This window comes from Pyxicephalus adspersus, chromosome 2, assembly GCF_032062135.1.
Source record: "Pyxicephalus adspersus chromosome 2, UCB_Pads_2.0, whole genome shotgun sequence".
Classification (NCBI taxonomy): Eukaryota; Metazoa; Chordata; class Amphibia; order Anura; family Pyxicephalidae; genus Pyxicephalus; species Pyxicephalus adspersus.
In genome coordinates, this window is record NC_092859.1 from 52,472,997 (window position 1) to 52,492,199 (window position 19,203).

At 37.2% G+C, this 19,203-nt stretch overlaps 1 protein-coding gene across 3 annotated transcripts in view; it reads left to right on the forward strand.

The window, feature by feature from the left end:
• SLC23A1 (solute carrier family 23 member 1) overlaps positions 1 to 19,203 on the forward strand; it is a 144,219-nt gene that overhangs the window by 80,840 nt on the left and 44,176 nt on the right. For all 3 annotated transcript variants that reach the window (XM_072400786.1, XM_072400785.1, XM_072400787.1), the window contains 2 exons: positions 13,848 to 13,915; positions 16,651 to 16,832. In XM_072400786.1, coding sequence (XP_072256887.1) covers positions 13,848 to 13,915; positions 16,651 to 16,832 — 250 coding nt within the window. The remainder of the gene's footprint in view (positions 1 to 13,847; positions 13,916 to 16,650; positions 16,833 to 19,203) is intronic.

Genomic DNA, 19,203 nt, shown 5'->3' on the forward strand with positions numbered 1-19,203 from the left:
TTTTTAACTCTCAGAGGGATAGAATGATGTTTGATCAAGAAAAAATCTATTTGCGAATAGTCTTGTGCATTAAGGAATAAAAGGTATAATCCTTCTCTGCAGAGTGAAGGATCCGCCAAACATGTTAATACGAATGAAAAAAAGTAGTTTTATCCTCCGCAATGCTACGTAAGACAGACAAGAGGTTCCTTTGGAAACATCCAGTGTGGGATTGTGGGATTGAGCATTCTCTTACTAAATTCAGCTACTGACTCCAGTAGAGATTCTAAAAAAGGAACCTGGTTAGTGTTTGGGAGATTCCCCTAAATTTAGCTAAAGTTAGGAATCTATTCCTAGGGTTTAAAAAAAACTGTTCTCTAAATTGAACCCCATTTTGTATATAACCAATTTAGTGATTTTTTTTTTCTAAATTACAATACACAATCTGTTGACTTAATAACATCTGTTGTAAATTTCTTAAAAAACAACTATGGACCCCATTTGGGAGGACGTTATGCATGAATTTTGTACTAACTGCCTTTCACAGACACAGTGGGAGTCTGACACTAAAGGGTTAAGGAGTCTGACACAGTGGGAGTCTGACACTAAGGAGTTTCTTTAAACTAAAAAAACCCATATCGTAAAAAAAAAAAAACAATATTTATTGGCAAATACAGTTGTTTGAAAAGTATATTTAAACAAACTTTAATCCATCAAGTATGAAAACACAAATTTCACCAAACGTTATAAGTCCGCATAAAATTAAGGGAGAATTGGAAGAGATCCTGCAAACATGTTCCAAACAATTGATGCAAACCTTAATCCGTTACTATCAAATTGAATAAATATATTCGGATAAGGAACTACAAACTATTCACACTAAAAAGAAGAATTTATTTCAATCTGAATCCTTCAAAACTAGAAATGCTTAATTAAAAACATGTCTAAATAAATTAAATAATGAGATAGTTACTAAAAAAGAGAACAAATTTATGAGAGATAAAATGGCATTTGATTCCAACCGAGCCTATAAATGGGACTCATTAAAATCTAAAAATACTCATTCCAAAACACGTTACTCAGCCAATTAGCACTGAAGAAGAATCAAAAGCAGAAGGTCCATCATTAGACCCTAAGCATCTAATAATGTTCAATTCACGTCCAAACACACACCAGGGTCATGAACATTCTAAAAATGACTTATTCACTCAAAGATAAGCCAGCACCAAACAAAGCCTTACTTAAAGTGACACACCTAACTTGTCTACCTCCATGACAGAAAACTATCTAGCAGCCACAAATACTGCACCACCTTATGCACCAAACACCACTATCCCAAATTTGAGTCACAATATTGTAAATCCCAAAGGACCCAATCAGCCTTTTCTAGAGGCTCAACCAATATTCACACTACTGTCAACAAAACAGGTCCGATGAACCAATACCTATCAAAGGCCACCCAGAAACACCAAACTTTTAAACTAAGTGAAACTGAATTGGAAGTTCTTAGATTGGGCCTCAATTTCTGTCCCACAAAACATCTTTACAACAAATTTACTCTAGTGAAGGATCTACATCTCTTTGCTAGAAAGATTTTTTTTTTCGAACACTCTGGAAAACCTGGAAATCCCTCTCAAAATATTGGGATCGATGAATTTGCATCATATACTATAAAGGACTTTAGAGTATTTTGTGATCTTGTACAATTAATAAATGGAATTTAAGATATGTCTATGTCGGACTGTTCAATTCCAAATTATGAAATTGATTATGGTTGATTAAATAAAGAAAAAACAGCATCTCCTCCTCTAGAAGAGATTTCCCTTGATTCTCAAATTCCTAAGGTTAAGAAAAAATCTACTAGGTTTCCAAACTTTCATACCAGTCCTTATATTACCGCATTTCTAAAAAATGTCATGAAAGAATTTGAATTTTTGAAGACACAATCTCTAAAACATTACAACTTATCCAAACATTTAAAATGATCCCTTTCTACATTACAACAAAATACTTCTATTGTAATCAAACCAGCAGACAAAGGGGGAAATATAGTTGGTATGAACATACCACAGTGTAAAAACATGTGTCTAAAAATCTTGAAAAATCCTCAATGGTATTGCAAAGTAAAACATTTATTGATCAATGCACATTCGATTATGATGATACACATCGATTTTGTCAGCCTTCCAAATGCACACTATCGACAATGACACATCCGTTCTTGAAAACCGGGCAGGAAATTTAAAATTAAGAGGATTTGTAAATGCAAAAGCAGTACATTTAAAAATCCTCTTAATTTTCTTCCTCTTAATAAATTTCCTGCCCGGTCCCACCTACCTACCTGCACAAATCCACCCTCCAGGCCTCTAGCCTCCAATGTCCCCAAGGTTTACACACTAAGGACGCAGATGCTGGCCGGGCATCACCAGCTTGCACAGATGCCCGGCCGGTATCGGCAGGAGAAGGAGATGCCAACATCGCTAGAGGACACTGCGGACATGGCTGGAAAATGCCGCGGGCACTGCTGGAGGATGCCGCTGGAACTGGGAACAAGGTAGGAGTTTTAATCTCACTGAAAATTCCACCCCGAGTGTGGCTCGGGGTTACCTCTTTTTGCAAAGAAAATCCAACCTGAGCCACACTCGGGAACAATGCCAGGGAGGTTAAATAGCCCCTTTCTTGTGGATAGGTGAGCAGTAAGGCAATTTTTTTTATCTGTTTCCTCTTACTGTTCTTTAGCTGTGCAAAACAGTCACTCAGTCCCTTGCACATGTGCAGTAAACTTCAACTCACAGTCATCATGCAAATGACAGTAGTAGAGATTAAAGGAAAGAATGTATTTGTTTTATGTTGCATCTCTGGAGCTTAGTGGACTGGTATTTTGCCTGATGGTGTTTCTACCAGTATTCTGTTGTTCTATATTATACCTACCTGTTGAACATCCTGTAGTATTTTGTGGGGAAAACCCTGGAGGTTTTTCTTTGTTACTTGTACATTTATTAAATCATTAGATGTTAATGAGTGCAATTTGATATTAAAACTCTGATATTCTCCAAACTACTCCAGTAGGGGTAATTCACTCTCTCTAGCATCACCCTTGTTAGGCGGCCATCAGCGTCCAGCAGGCGCCATTTTTAAATATTTTTTCTATTTGCTACTTATTTCCAGCTGCTATGCTGACTGACAGGAAGGCAGGTAGGTTTTTGTTTGTTACTGGTTGTGTGTAGGTATCTATATAAAATACATATCGATATATATATGTATGTGTGTGTATATATATATATATATATATATATATATATATTGGGACGGGGAGAAAGTCTTGGACGGGGTATATTTAGCACCCAGACTAAGGCATTTTGTATAAAGGGCATTGTAAAAGCCAGTTTAAGGTTCCTGGAGCCAGGCCAAAGAAAAGGAAGAACAGGTTTCTTTTTCCAATGGATTTATGGCCAGGTTTTTACCTCTGTGCACAGGTGTACTATTTAGCAGGCCAGCAAGAAGCTGGAGAGAGCTCATTTGGTTCCCAGAGGTGTTAGTCAGAGAGGGACTACCACAGTCAGTGTATTTAGTAGCTCAGCCGAGCCAAATTAAAATTAGTTTTAATTTGTGCTATGAAACATGCCGGAGCCTGCTTTATACTGCATTTTCAAGCCTGGTGTCCGTTCACTGCTATCCTTTGACCCACGTTTCTAGGGGTGATCCCACAATATATACACATCACAGCCTACATCACAACTACCATATTCAGCCAATTGTAGCAGTAGGGTGTCAAAGTTTACTTTATTCTCTTTAAACTTGCCTTATTCTCCCTAGAATTTAGTGTGTCCTTAACTACCTAATGCATTTGATGGTTGCTCCATTTTCCATCAGCATCCAGTGAACTTTGTGTTTCTGGTAAGGAGGGGCTTCTGGATGCTGGAATGCAGCTGCTGCATTCTCACTACTGCTCTTTAGCCAAATGACCTCTGCAATCAAAATTATAAATTTTCCTGTATTTTTCTATAAAAGCAGGACTGTACAAGGAATAAAAACAAAACAATAAAAAAACACCACTTAGCTTTATTTACACAGAAACCCCCGATCCCTCCTCCTAGCTTGCTGTAACTTGAGCTTGAGGCCTATATCCCAGGATGTTCTGTGGTCGCATTCAGTCTTTACCAACACGGAAAAGACAAAAAGTGGAAAGGGCATAAGAGGTGGGGTCTCCAAAAAAAAAAATAATTAAGAGCAAGGAAAAAAAGGTTAGTTTTTACACTGTACACTGTAAAGGCCTTTTTTTAACCTCCCTAGAGGTTAATTTCTTTACGGTTTTATATGTCCAAAAACGGTTTTTCATGAAAATTTTATTTTACAATATAATAGTATGAGTATAATAAAGTTTGAAACACAAAATTATGTAAAAACAATAAATTCAATAAATTAAAAAATTTATATATTTAAAAAAAAAATTTAATTTTTTTTTTTTTTTTTTTAAACACACATTATACTCATACTATTTTATATACTGTGAAATAAATGCTCTTGAAAACAATTTACTGCTTTTACACATATAAATCCAATGTATTGCATTCAATACAGGTATTTTGTATTGAATGCAATACAAATAGATTTTGAATTTCCCGCCCCGCCGGCAATGTACACACGCACCAACATCACCGGAAACTCCTCTGGTGACTCATTGTGTGCAGAAGCCGGACGGAGGAAGAAGACGGAGATCACGACGATGGACGGCACGGGATGCGGCAGATCAGGTAAGCGCTCTATTTATTAACCTTCCCATAGGTTTACATACCCCGAGTGTGACTCGGGGTTACCACTTTTAGCAACTTTTTTCTACCCCGAGTCACACTCAGGGTTACCTCTAGGGAGGTTAAAAAGTAAAAATTTTGGTGATAGGCTTGCTTTAAAGGTATGAAATTTCTGTATGCTTAAAGCTGCCAGCCACACAGGCATATAAACTTCACCTTCATTATTCACTTTCACACAGACAAGTCAGACTTCTCTACACTTAGAGTCAAATATCACACAAACTCTTATATTAGGCTGCAACAATACACTAACACAACCTAAAAAGTTCCTTTAGGGATTTTCCTTTTGTCTATCACACAAGATGGGGGTTGTTGTCTTAAAATTTTCACTCCAATAGGACCAGGATCAATAAGTCACAACTCGCACTCAAAGGATAATTACCTAACTAAAAAAAATATTGGATCCTAGTTACTTCCTACGTACTATGTTTATCATTTTCTCTAAATTTTTCATCACATTTTTACATCCTCCCATCTCATCCCCAGAGGGATGAATAGTTACGTAAGTAACATCTAAAATGGCTCACTTCGTCTGCATATTTTACCCACACATGTACACATTCCAGTCCTCACAACATAACATCTCTGAGTGGGGTATAACAGCTCTGGACACAAACCTTAGTTAACAATTTATATGCACTAGTTTTCTACACAGGCGTAATGGCATCTTTAGTTAGTTTAACAATAAACACCAAAAAAAACAATATTTTTGATTGCATTTCCTATCTATTTAACCATACTCATGACACATTTTCCCAATGTGAGTTACTAAGTTTGGGTTGCACAATGCTCATTCTTTTAAAATTACTATATTTGGAGTGCTATTATTACTATATTTTGAATGCATTCACTTTTAATAAATGCATTTAACTTATCCTTGAGTTGAGCTTTTTAAGTGTATGTTGTTAATGCTGGTCTCCCTCTTGTTCCTGCTGGAAGAAATCCTGACAGTAGTTCTAGCTTTGCTTGTTTTGTAACCAGTTACTGTACCTTAACCCATGTGTTGCAAAAAAGGAAGATACTCTTGCAAATAACACTCTAGGACAGGCATGTCCAATGTCCGGCCCGTGTTCAGGTTTTTACTGACCCGCAGCCTCTGTCATCAAATAAATAATATGTGGCCTGTGTTTGTGTACAAGGAATCGGCTACGTTTGTAGTAGGTGTGTGCTATGCGTGACCTACACAAACCTCCGCCACTCTGAATCCAAGAAAGTTCTCTGCATGGAGCCCGCACTGACACTGGACTCCATGCAGATAACTTTCTTTAAATTAAAGTGGGCGTGGTTCGTGTGGGTCCCGCACCGCATCCACCCACTACATACGTAGGGGATTTCCTATACACAGAACACAGCAGAGCCCTTCCTCCAACTTTGCGGTGCAAAACACAAAGAAGAAACCAACCTGGAATCTCCCACATTTTATTAGCAAAATTACACCTGCCACATCCCAAAATTAACAAATAGTAGAAAAAGGAAAATTGGGGAACTTTGAAGGCAATATATATATATATTTATATATATATATATATATATATATATATATATATATATATATATATATATATATATACACACACACGTAGCCCTGTTATGGGGGCGTCATGTAAATTACTCCCACAAACCAGGCTATGGCGCTAACCTGTAGATAACAGAGAGGATCCTGGGCCTTCACTATGTGGAAGGGTGAGGTTACTAATAAAGTTGGCAGTGCCTCCACCCAGAACAGGGTCTCTGTTAGCAGAGGGGCTCTCTTCCTGGGACATTAACCAGAAATTATAACAGTAATATAAAACAGCATCCGAGGAACCACTACACCCAGCATGCAACATTAACCATTGCAGCTAAATGAACACACAGCTTGGAGTATTTTTAGGCTTTATATCTCAAAACAGTAACAACAATATTTACAATCCATAAACCTCAATGAGTACACATAACAAGCACAAGCACAGAGTCCTGAGGAGAACTGTGCACAGATATACCTGGGTATATATATATATATATATATATATATATATATATATATATATACAGGAGGAGAGGACCCTGCCCCATCAGGCTAAATAGTCGGCCCCCACACATTTTAACCTCACCAACTTCCTTGCAAATGGTTTGGACACCGCTGCTATTGGAGAAATATCAAGAAAAGCACCAAACTATTTATTATATACCAAAAATGCTAAACTGCTGCTTAACACTTTTTAAAGCTAAATGATGGCAATTCTGACAGACACTCTGTCTTATTATGCATAACAGAAATAACAAAAACCTCATAACATATCATTTGTTACCAAGGACAGACATGTCCCTCCAACTCGGGATCTCAGGAAAGCACAGCCAGCAAACAAGGGAAAGAAACATGGGTCATACCTGTGACCAAATTAGTCTCCTAATAATGTAATCACACAGATATTTATTGATGACACACTGCAGCTGATGCAGCCTCAGCAATAGGTGGGTTTCATAAAATAAATTGTAAGCAAAGGGCAATCAGCAAATTCTGTCACACAGGATTTTGCTTAGACAGATTTACAAATCTGTCACCTTTCTGGTACAAAAGGTTTTATTGAAAATGTAAAGCAAAATGTGTTATTAGTGCAAAGTAACAATAATGAAACCGTACAAAAAATTTTGATTAAAATATAAAAATATATAAATTACAAAATTTCTGTAATCAGCACATAAGCAATTACACTATATTACTACAAAGAGAACAATAAAATTTTTTTTTAAAAAACACACACACGGAGTAGTAGAAGCCAATTACAAAGTAGCACTTCTATGGTATCTCACTCCAGATAGACTAGCGAAAATGTTCCCTTCAACTTCTCCCTTATGTTTTCGAGGCTGTGATTCTAGGGGCTCCATGTTGCATATCTGGTGGTCATGTCCAATAGCCAGGATGTTTTGGGATGAGGTATTTAATTTGATCTCCAGAATCTTCCAACAAACGATTTATAGTACTGTAGAAGCTGCCCTGTTTGGCAAGCTTGAAGTGTCCCTTTCTGGACCCTCAAAAATTTGATTAGATTGATATTACTAGCGGGCAGAATCCCCCTGGCCAAAGCGTGGAAGTCACCCTCGATATCTTTGGACCCTATTTATACGAAACTGAATTGGATTATGGTTAATGATGGACTAACTCATACCCTAAAGAATTCTCTGGACAAATTCGATGATATATGGGAACCTTGGATTGTGTTTAATAATACCTAGATTATGGTTTATGCTGGTTTACTTGGATATAGTACATTAGTGTTACTTGCCTTGCAAACTTCCTCTACTTTCCTATTCCCCCTCCCTTGTAGTTTATATGTTCTATGTTTGTTATCGCCTTTAATACACAACTGGGACACTTGATTTGTTTACTCATTGCTCAGACTTAGCTGTTTACTGCTTTGTCTTCTACTAACGGTTTCAGACGGTTTACTATATTACTCAGTCATCTGACTCTAAGTTGTTTCCAGTTATAGGTATACCTGGACCAGGGAAACAATATGGTCTGAGCACTGTTTGAAATGAAAATTGTTGTTAATGTTTGAGCACACACAGCGTGTTTTGTCCCTTGTTATAATATTGTTATTATATTGTTTTCATTGTCACAAATACTTGTAATATAACATGTAAAATTCAATAAAAATATTGAAATATAAAAAACACACACGGTTTAACACAAAACAATGGAGAAAAAAGATATTAATTAAAACAGTAGAGAAAGAGGGATAGTGAAAGAAAAAAATCATGTTGCCGTTATAGATAAATAAATAAAATCAATGAGAAAGAAGAGAAAAAGTTCTGTGAGATGGAAAATGGTAATCCAACCTAAAAATTTGTCATGGGTATCATCAATGATAGCAGTAATTTTTTTCATTATTCATAGTGCCATGCATTCAATTTTTAACTTCTAAAAAATTCAAAGATGGATTTTTCCAAGCAATGGCTATAGTTTGTTCGGTAGCCATAAATATATGCGTTATAATGATGGCAGACCACCTATCAACACTAGAAAGTGGTATCTGAAACAAAGCATCTTTAGGCAGATTAGTACATAGAACAGAATTATCATATGATACACTCTGATCCAAATTCTAGACACTTTAGGACATTACCACCATACCACCACCGCTCATTGTACCTCTTACTTTACAACCTCGAAAACAATTTGGTGAAAAAGATGGGACTGTGTGTGCAATCCACGCCAGAGGTAAGTACCACCTCATAAGGACCTTATAAGAGTTTTCCGGTGCAAGTATATTTCTGGAACTTTTAGAGATAGCTTGCCATAAACTAAAACGATTGTCCTTGGTAAAAATAATGGAAAGTTCTTTTTCCCAGGCAGATAAATAAGATGGAGAATTAATGAACAGGGAGGTCACTACTGAAGAATATAAAAAAGAGATTGGACCTATTGTGGTTGATTTATCTCTGCAGGTGCGCTCCCAAGTACTGTTAAAGGAAACGGGGTTCCACAATTTAAAAAAGATACAAAATTACATATTTGTAAATAATGAAAAAGTTCCCTATTTGGTATTTCATATTTATCCTTAGGATAAGCAAAGGTGTGTACCCCTAAGTGAGACAACATAGAATGTAGTGTAGTGACATTATGCTGGGTCTACCAAATATAATCGACTTAAATAGTAAGACCAGGTTGGAGAGAGGATTGTGGAGTTTGTCACCTTTCAATTTGTGCCTAGAGAGGAAATAGCAGCTCTGGTCCAGTGGGATAGTTTCCCTTAAAAGGGCAGACAAGCTGCAACATGGCAAAGCAATGCTTGGCCTGGGAGTCAGAAGATAAGATTGGTAAGGAGGAGGGAACACAGATGACTGTGCTGTCACGGTCTGACAAGCAACAACCTGAAAGCATTAACTCCAGCTCTGTGCCGAATCCTAGATCCATTCCAGCCACCCTGTTTCCAATGTCCATGATCTTGGTTATCTTTTCACTGACAGCATGGCCCTACAAAACATATTGTTTTACATGCTGAGTGAGGGCAGAGATGTCCTTCTGGGAAAAATAATAGAGAAAGCTGGGTAGCTGCCACTGTTGCAAAGCACAGGCCATAATCTCATAAGAAAGGACTAATTTCAATAGCTGGAATGAAAGACAGTCAAACTAGCATAAGGTCGCTGGGATTGATGGGACTTTTTGTTATACTGCTCCAGCAGTTATGAAACAGACACATGCCTTGTGAGTTTGCTGCTGGATATGGTAGGAGGACTAAAAGAGAATCATGCAAAGGAGTAATCATTCATTTGACCATCCCAAATGTAGTCTTATGATCCTCTTCATTTGTTGATTGTCTTAACCTAGGTGTAGTAAATCCCTTGTCAGACTTCCTTCCTTGTCACCTTTTCTGAGGATGCAGATAGTCGTGGTGGATACAACATGAGAACAGTGTGGGGGAGTCATATGTGGACAGCAAGAAATCAGGAGGAAAAGAGTGCAGGCTGCCTACTTCACTGCCTACTAATCTCACTGATGTTTTCACCACGGTTGATATACTGCAGGCAGAGGCTGCAGGCCACAACATCAAACACATTAAAAAGAGAAACAAGAAAGGTGCAAGTATTCCTTGCCACTGGGACATTTCTATGCTAATTTCTATTCTAAAACTTTTCTTTGCACTAAAGCTTTCCTTCTCCCCAATGGTGGCACCTTTAGACCATCAGCCACCTTGTCATCCTAACCAACACCAACCCCCCCCCCATTCCACTTTGCAGCAAGCTCCAGCTGCTAAAATATATCTACCTTTTGCAGATTTCTGCCTGTTGTTCACTTACTACTGTCTGACTGAATATATCCCTCTATGGTCATAATACTATCTTACTCTTTTTTAATGTCTAAAAAAGGAATACTTGTAAATAAGATAATGTCCCGAAGTAATTGTGTGATCAAAAAGTTTCAACATATCCTCACTGTAATTTGTTAGATCTGCAGGCAGAGGATTAGGAAAAAGATGGAGTATTAGCAGCATCTTCAAAGTGCTCCTGGGAGAATAAATAAGAAGGTTTGTTATTCAATCCTCTATGTTCTGCATGTGCTCTGGCTTTATAGCATGATCACTGAGAATGAAACTGCAGACATGACCACTAGCATAGCCTGTGAAGCTGTGCTGTGACGTGCTGCAAACAAAGGTCGACTGGTACAGTGTGAGAAACAAACATAGTATGAAAGGTTTTAGGCAATTAATTTAGGGGATTGATTTTGTAAACAACATTTGCATGTCAAACATGTTGAGTATGTGATCCAGCATGGTTCAACACAAACGGCCTCCTACAAAAATACAGAACAGCCAATTGCCAGAGAGCCATTCACAGTTTGCTTCCACTTTCTGCATTCCAACTATGGACTATTGATGAAAAAATGGAATCAACCAAAGAGACAATAAAAGCATTCTTCTTAAAGATTTGCAACCTTTAATTCCCCTGAGGAGAAAGGATTATAATCCACATTATACCACATCCACAACCACATCCCCCTGACAGAGTAAACCACTTAGCTCCAGTGCACTGTCACGTCTGTGTCTTTGACAGAGCATATATTTTCTAAATTAGGAGCACATACTCTGACTTCTACCTGACAGTGCTGCTGCTACTGCCACGTCCTCTATGTTTCTCTAGCTAAAACATATAATTCCTAAATTATTTTTATAAAGACATAATTTGTTAGCAATACTCTTCCATGAGCCCTCTGTTTTTGTTAAAACCTAACTAAATTTTATGTTGATTCCCTCTTCCCAAGGCCCCTGATATGAGACCTAACTAATTTCTAGGAAAATCTCCAAGTGATTTCTCCTTCTGTGTCGATACCTAAATATATTTGTTTTAGGAAAAAGTCTTCAACTTTTTGCCTATTCTGTGAGACCTGACTATTTTTTTGTAGAACCCCTCCGAGGGCCTTCTGTCTCTGCTATAGGACCAAACTAATGTTTTAAGGAAACGCCCTCTAAGGCCTTCTGCCTCTGCTATGGGACAAAAGTAATTTTTTAGAATGATCCTGCCCTACTAATAGGTCCACTACTTCTGCAATGAGACCTAACATTAGGTAAATCCCTCCAAGGCCTTCTGTTATGAGATCTAGGTAGTTATTTAGAAAGGCCTCCTGCCTTTGTTTTAGAACCTAATGTTTTAGAAGCCACACAAAGGCCAGTTCTATGAGGCTTACATAATTTTTTATAAGGACCCCTTTAAGAGTGGTAAAAAAACTAATGCAATAAGGAAGACCCCTTTCTTGCCTTTTATAAACACTAATATTTTAGGAAGATCCTTCAAATGGCCTCTGCCTCTATGAGACCGTAATATATTTTTAAGAAAATTTTTTTAGGCTTTCTACTTCTTGAATGGAACCTAAATAATTTATTCTGAAGACCTACTCCAAGGTCTTCTAATTTGGCTAAAAGACCTAAATTTTTTTAGAAAGATCTCTGAAAGGCCTTTTGTCTTTGGTATATGACCTAACTCAATGTTAGGAAGGCCCCTCCAAGGGATTCCTGTCTCTGGAATCAAACCTATATATTGTTTGAGGAACCCCCCCCCCCCCCCACCAAAGTCTCCTCAATTGGCCTTTTGCCTGACCTTTCAAGATTGTTGTTGTTGCACAGGTGTTATACCAGAGACTAAATAAAATTGTGCTGTATGTTCAAGTGCTAACACTCTTTTTTGTGCATTTTCCTGCTGTATGGAGTACAGAATTCATCATACATTGACTTAAATTAACATTGGGTCAGAACCTAAACATCAATGTATGTTTGGCATAACAGGTCTAGAACTGAACAAAGACAGGCTTGCGCACACTACTAAATGAGCATTTGAGTCTTGGAAACTGTGACCACAAAGCATGTCATGTCCCAATTCATGACATTAAGACTCAGTATAGCAGAATGTAACTCCGGTATATCTGCAGTGCTCTAACACACAGACAAACTGATGCTGGAAACACAATCTCCTTATAATGAAATGGGTGGCATACTTTAAAGCTATCATTACTGGCTATTCAAACCCACCACGCGATGATTGCAAACCCTATGTCTAATAAAACAACAAGTGTTTAGTACTATTGCAGACATTTTGATTTTAATTACACTTTAAGGTAGGATTTCATTAAAGGGCATATTGATTTCTCCTTGTATAACTTATGGTAAATTTAGGATTCTCAAACCTTTCTCAATATCTTCTGCAAAGTAGAGCTAACTGGTAGGGATAAACAGTTGTTAAATTTGATTTTGCATGTAATATTTTTTATCTACCAAAACATCATAAAATGTGGCTTGTAACATGAAAAAATGCTGGTCACGGTGTGACATGGCTTTGTATAGACAAACCAATGCAATTTGTAAAAAAATATAGCTGCATATAAGCAGAAAAATATTTCTACCTGTTTGTGTTCTGGATGCACATCTGTTGCCTTAAGAGTAAAGGAATAACTTTTATTGTAAAAAATGTCAACTTTCTATATGTTCCCTGTTTTAGAATTTAGTTAAAAAATTGTTTAGTGTAGTTGTTATTTTTGTTTTCCATGTTCTATTTGGTGTGGGGAAAAGCTCAATATCTGCAGCTGCTGCTGTGCTGGATGAATGTGTTTCTACAACTTTAAGGAGGTCGTCCATCATCAGAACAACCGTCCTGGCAGATCCACGGACGATGGAGGACAAACGATCTTAATGCAAGGGAAGAGGGAGAGCACGCAGCGGGGTGTTGCTCCATCGCTCTCCCCCTCCCCTCTCCTTAGAGCAGAACGGTGCTGTATGTACAGCACTCGTTCATGCATCGTGCAGTCCTTTGTCATTGGAAAGGATTGTGAAAGATCCTTTCCAACAACAATAATTGCACGTGTGTATGCAGCTTTAGTGACCATATTTTGCAGAGGGGCTTTGATGAGGTAGTGGGGCCTGCATATGTATATGTAAAGGTATGCAACTAAAACCTCCTATTTTGTTGCAAATAGTTTAAACAAGAACATTTGGATTGTTTCTTAGAAAGGGTTGCCATTTTAATTTTGCTTAAAAAACTGAATATTGTGATCAAATTAACCTATTTTTTTCTGCTAATGTACAGAGGAGATTTATGGAAATGGTACACTGCCATTCGACACATCACATATCTGGCAGCCCAGAATAAGAGAGGTAAGTAATCCAACATACAATAATTGCTTTCTATTTAGATCAAAGAAAAATAATGATATTCCTTAAATTTAAATAATGATTATCAGCCTGCTTTTACTCATCTTAGATTGACCATGCATTTACAACCAATCATCCTTAAAACGTCTGTCAAAGAAACGTTATAAAGAAAAGCAGTAAAAGTATAGCAACATATAATACAAGTCATGGTAAATAAATCACAGCTCTAACTGTTCCATATCCAGCATATCATCAATATATAACTACCTGAAATAGATGGTAGGAGCAATTATGTCTGCAAATACCAACACATATGGCCCATACTAGAATATGGCAGAATGGGTTTATGCCAGGGTGCTCGTAACCATGATAAAAAAGTATTTTATTCAGACATGGTATTTTGCATAGCCAAACCTCAATGGAAGTACTCTGAAGTACTTGGGGGACCAAGATAAGTATGGGGAGCCCGTCAGTGGAAAAATGGAAAACTGAAAAGTTTGAAATTTGGTGTACCTGTGGTATGGCGAGAGCCCAAAATACATCATAATGATTGTTATTTTTGTGCTGCAAATGTAAAGGGTTTCAAATGTTAGAAGGAAAACAAGTGGGAGTACCCTGATTTGGAATCAGCAGGATGACCTTTGCCGCATGGTGCTGATATTCCCATACCAGTGTTCAGTACACTCCCTGATATTCTTGTATCCGACATGGAGGATATACAGGGTTTGGAGTGTAATACAGGAGTTGAAGTGAATATGAAGGAAGTGTTTCATCAAACCAGCAGTTCTCCCAAGAAAAGCTCAATGATTTAATACGTGACCTAAGTCTGTCAAAACAAGCATCTGAACTTTTAGCATCCAGGCTAAAAGAAAAGAACTGTCTGAGACCAGAAGGTAAAATAACGGTTAATAGAACAAGATAGGTGACACTCCTATCTTATTTCAGTGAAGATGGAGACTTTGTGTACTGTTGTAACATCCTTGGACTACTAGCCCATATGGGAGTACCAGAATACCGAGCAGAAGACTGGCAGCTTTTCCTAGATAGTTCCACTCTAAGTTTGAAATCTGTTTTACTGCATAATGGCAACTGCTATGCATCAATTCCAATTGGTCACTCAACAAAAATTAAAGGAGAATATGAAAATATCCAAATGGTCTTACAAAATATTTGCTATCATGAACACCAATGGTCCATATGTGTTGATTTAAAAATGGTGAACTTCCTACTTGCACAGCAAAGTGGATACACAAAGTACCCAATGGTTGACAAAGAAAAAAATAATTCTCCCTCCACTACACATAAAGTTAGGATTAAGGAAACAATTTGTTAGAGCTCTGAACAAGGACGATGATTGCTTCAAATACATTTATAGATTCTTCCCTGATTGAGTACTGAAAAACTAAAAGCAGGAATCTTTGATGGACCCCAGATTCAGAAACTGATAAATTATTCAAATTTCACAAGTTACATGACTGGTACTGAGGCTTCTGCCTGGCACAGCTATGTCATGGTTGTCAAGAACTTCTTGGGTAACCATAAAGCACAAGTATAAGGAACAGTCACAAAACTTGCTCTAAACTTTTAAAAGAAAACCTTGGTGATTTAATTGAGGAACAAGGGGAGAGGAGAGGTTCCATCAAGATATAAGGGTGATGGAAGAAAAGTATCGGGGCAGATGGGATAGACACATGATGGCAGACTACTGCTGGAGCCTTCAACGTGATTTTCCTGATCATCAGCATAAGAGGAAGTCATACAAATGCAGTTTTTCAATGACTTCTTTGAGATTAGTTCTGTAAATATACTGAATATAGAATATATTGACATTAAGTATTTCAAAAATTAAATTTTGTATACGTAGGCATATCCACTTTAATTTTGCTTAATTTTCATGTTTCATTAGTTTTCTATGAGGTTATTATCGGGGTCATTATTTTAAAAACTAGAGCCAAACTAGCAAAAACAATACCATATTTGTTAATCTGTGCATCAAACATAACCTAAAATGACTTTAATCTGTTTGGAAAGAAAGTGTTTGTTGACCAGTGTAATCAATCCAGTGATACACTGCTTGATCTTCCCAAATTTAAAGTGAGCGGTCACTAGAATTCGGCAACTGTCTGCCTTGCGGCAAAGGTAATCAACATTTTTTTTTATATCTAGGATCCTGGATCCCCTTATCCAATAATAATTTCCAAGGGGTCCTCACTAGGTAACATTGTAGAGTGGATTGGATGAGATTATACTGTGCAGTCCACAACATCTGCACTTTCAGACAATCCCACTAAATGTGAAGCAAAGAGACAGCTCTGAAAGCAGAGCAGGTAAAGCATGAGAGTACTTTTATAAATTTTAGTGTAAAGTACCACTGCATTAACAATTCATATACATTTTTCTAAGGCTAAAACATTATATACTGTGTATATAATATAATATACTATAAAATAATATAATAATATAATATACTGGGTGTCTCATTTGCTCCAGGCTGGCTTTCGGGTCCTGTTTCCATTGAATCATGGTTTCACTGTGCAATCAGGCAGAATTTTGTTGCAAATAGAGAAGGCGATCAGACAAATAAGGGTATTTTATTCCCTTCTGCAAAAAAATGACCTTCTTGATTGCAATTTTTTTAAAAGGGTTTAGTTTCACTTTAATTGACCTTTATTATGTAAAACTGTTCACTACCAGTAGATGGTGGTTTGGCATTACCATTTAATTCTTTAAATTCACAGATACAAGGGGCAATTATAGTGTCGAGTTTGTTTGAAATAGTCATCGGTTTTGTTGGTTTACCGGGTGCATTGCTCAACTATATTGGACCTCTTACTGTTGCACCAACAATATCCCTGATTGGACTTTCTGTGTTTGAAGCTGCAGGACAAAGAGCTGGGTCCCACTGGGGCATATCAATTCTGTAAGTGCTGTCTCCAATATCTCTTTATGTTTTAATTTCATAATGTGATTTCATGATTCTCTTTTTGTTGTGTTAAACTGATGTCCAGTTGGATGTAAGGGATAGATTGATAATCTATTCAACTTCCAAAAATTGTGTTTCTATGGAAATTAAAAATATCTGTGTTGTTTATGACATATTACATTTCTGTTTCAATATTTTATTAAGATTTTGAATATTAGATAAAAAACAAATTGAAGATGGTTAAAAATAAGTGCAAAAACATTTCAAAACGAGTATTGCATAATCATCTATCTCTCTATAAAACAATACAAGCTCAAGGCTACAGAGCAGCATAAATGAAAGAAGCCATAAATCGTCACCTCCCAATAGATAACAGGATGTAAATGAAGTGGCACTCTTCAAGTACAGCAATATGCCAAAAGGTATATAGCAAAAAAAAGCATGGGTGAAGAACAACCCTCCTAATATAGAAATATGGTAGTGGGCAGTACCCTTACTTTACCAATGTATTGGGGAAAGGCTGCAGGCTCAGACCTGACAGCTTTTGCACTTGCTAACTTTTAAAGAGAACCCATAGCAGTCTGTACATAGAGCTAAATTTTAAGGTATGGGAAGCTTTTTAGGGGGTATCATGTGATTCCTGCAGCAAGGCATTTTTAGTAATGAAATCTCTGGCATTTTAGAAACCCTTGCCTATCACCCAAGCAAAGCTGGTAGTGTCTGGAAGAAATGAGGTGTTATGGAAGTGGCAAGAGGTTATGAGTTGATAATAATCCACCAGAATATTTAACATCATCTCAGATTCCTAACAAGTACAATTTTTTTGTCCCAGGGCAGGCGGGTCAGGTCCAGAGGATAAATTCAATAGCTGTACAAGACACTAAATATGCTTCTATGCTAACCCACAAAGGAGTGTTAGCAATTACATCTTAAGCAGACAAAGGGGCAATCTGTGCCACACGATATAAATATAAAATATGTAGAACCGCCAGCATCTCAAATCCTATGTAAATAGAGCCAATATAGGCCTGCTGATACCCCAAATGAAACTATGAAGCAGGGATTGCAGAATATAGGATAGAATGAAGATAAGAAAACACTCTAAAAAGTACAGAAGATGAGGTAGGGCCATCATTTCAGGGCCACTACTCTATCAAACCAGATGTGTAACTGGCTTCCCAGAAAATGAGTGTAGATCTCAAAAAGGAAGAATAATTAGCTGTGTATGATGTGGAAAGATAAACACTAAAAAAGTATTGCAGGTAGGTGGAGGCCCATCAATAGGGGAAGTCCAGTTGTAATTGGCACTGTAAGGAGCTAATCTCAGGCATTAAGTGCCTGAGATTTGTTATAATTGACACACAAGCCAGAAACTGAAGAGAAGGTTCAGAGATAGAGAAGAGAATATACATATAGATTAGGTAGTAAGACAATAGATTTGGTGAGCAAAAGCGTGAAGTCATCTGCAAAAGAGAAATTCCTGTGATGGTATCCTGTCACATCTAATCCTGATATATGGCTAAAGGCACAATAGCCAAAGCGAATATTAACAGGGGTCATCCTTGCCTGGTGCCGCATAGTGCAGGGAAGTAAACAGAGTGAAAGCCTGCATATTAAATGGAAGCTACTGGGTCTGTTTACAAGGCCTGTATCTATGATAAAATTTGGATCAAATCCCCATTGAAGATCTATCAGTGGTATATGCCCTTGGTCCTGAACAGTCAGAAACATTCCTGTGGAAGCAATGGTCCAGTGCTCAACATCCAAGCTCAGAACAAATCAGAAGGCAGATGATCAGTAAAAAGATAGTAACGAGAAACATGGGTGCAAGGAAATCCCCCAGGGACCATAGAGGTCAACCTGCAGATTAAAGAATGTGTAGAGATTGAGGGGGAACAGAGAAGCCGTTTGTTTACTTGTTTATTTGAAGCTTTCAAATGACAATTTCAATGGAAATTCTGATTTTGAGCACAAATTATATTGAACTTTTCACTCTCAACTTTTTTTCTAGTTAATTGCATAACAGAGTGCATCAAAAACACTACAAATTTGCAGTAACTTGTTTTTATACTTTATATATTCCTGTTTAAAGTTTAACATTTATTTATGTCTGTAATGGCTCATAAGGCCTTGCCAGTAGATAGACTCCAGAAAGTGTCATAAATTACAAGCTTTTTAGGCAGTGCACCTAGGTACAGCATCCTTAATAATAATATTGATAGAAGACCCACCTTAAAAATATGACAAGTTTATGTTTACCGTATTTTTCGGCGTATAAGACGCTCCGGCATATAAGACGCACCCAATTTTAAAGGAGGAAAATCTAAAAAAAAAAAAGATTCTGAAGGATTATTCCCCTTCTGATCAC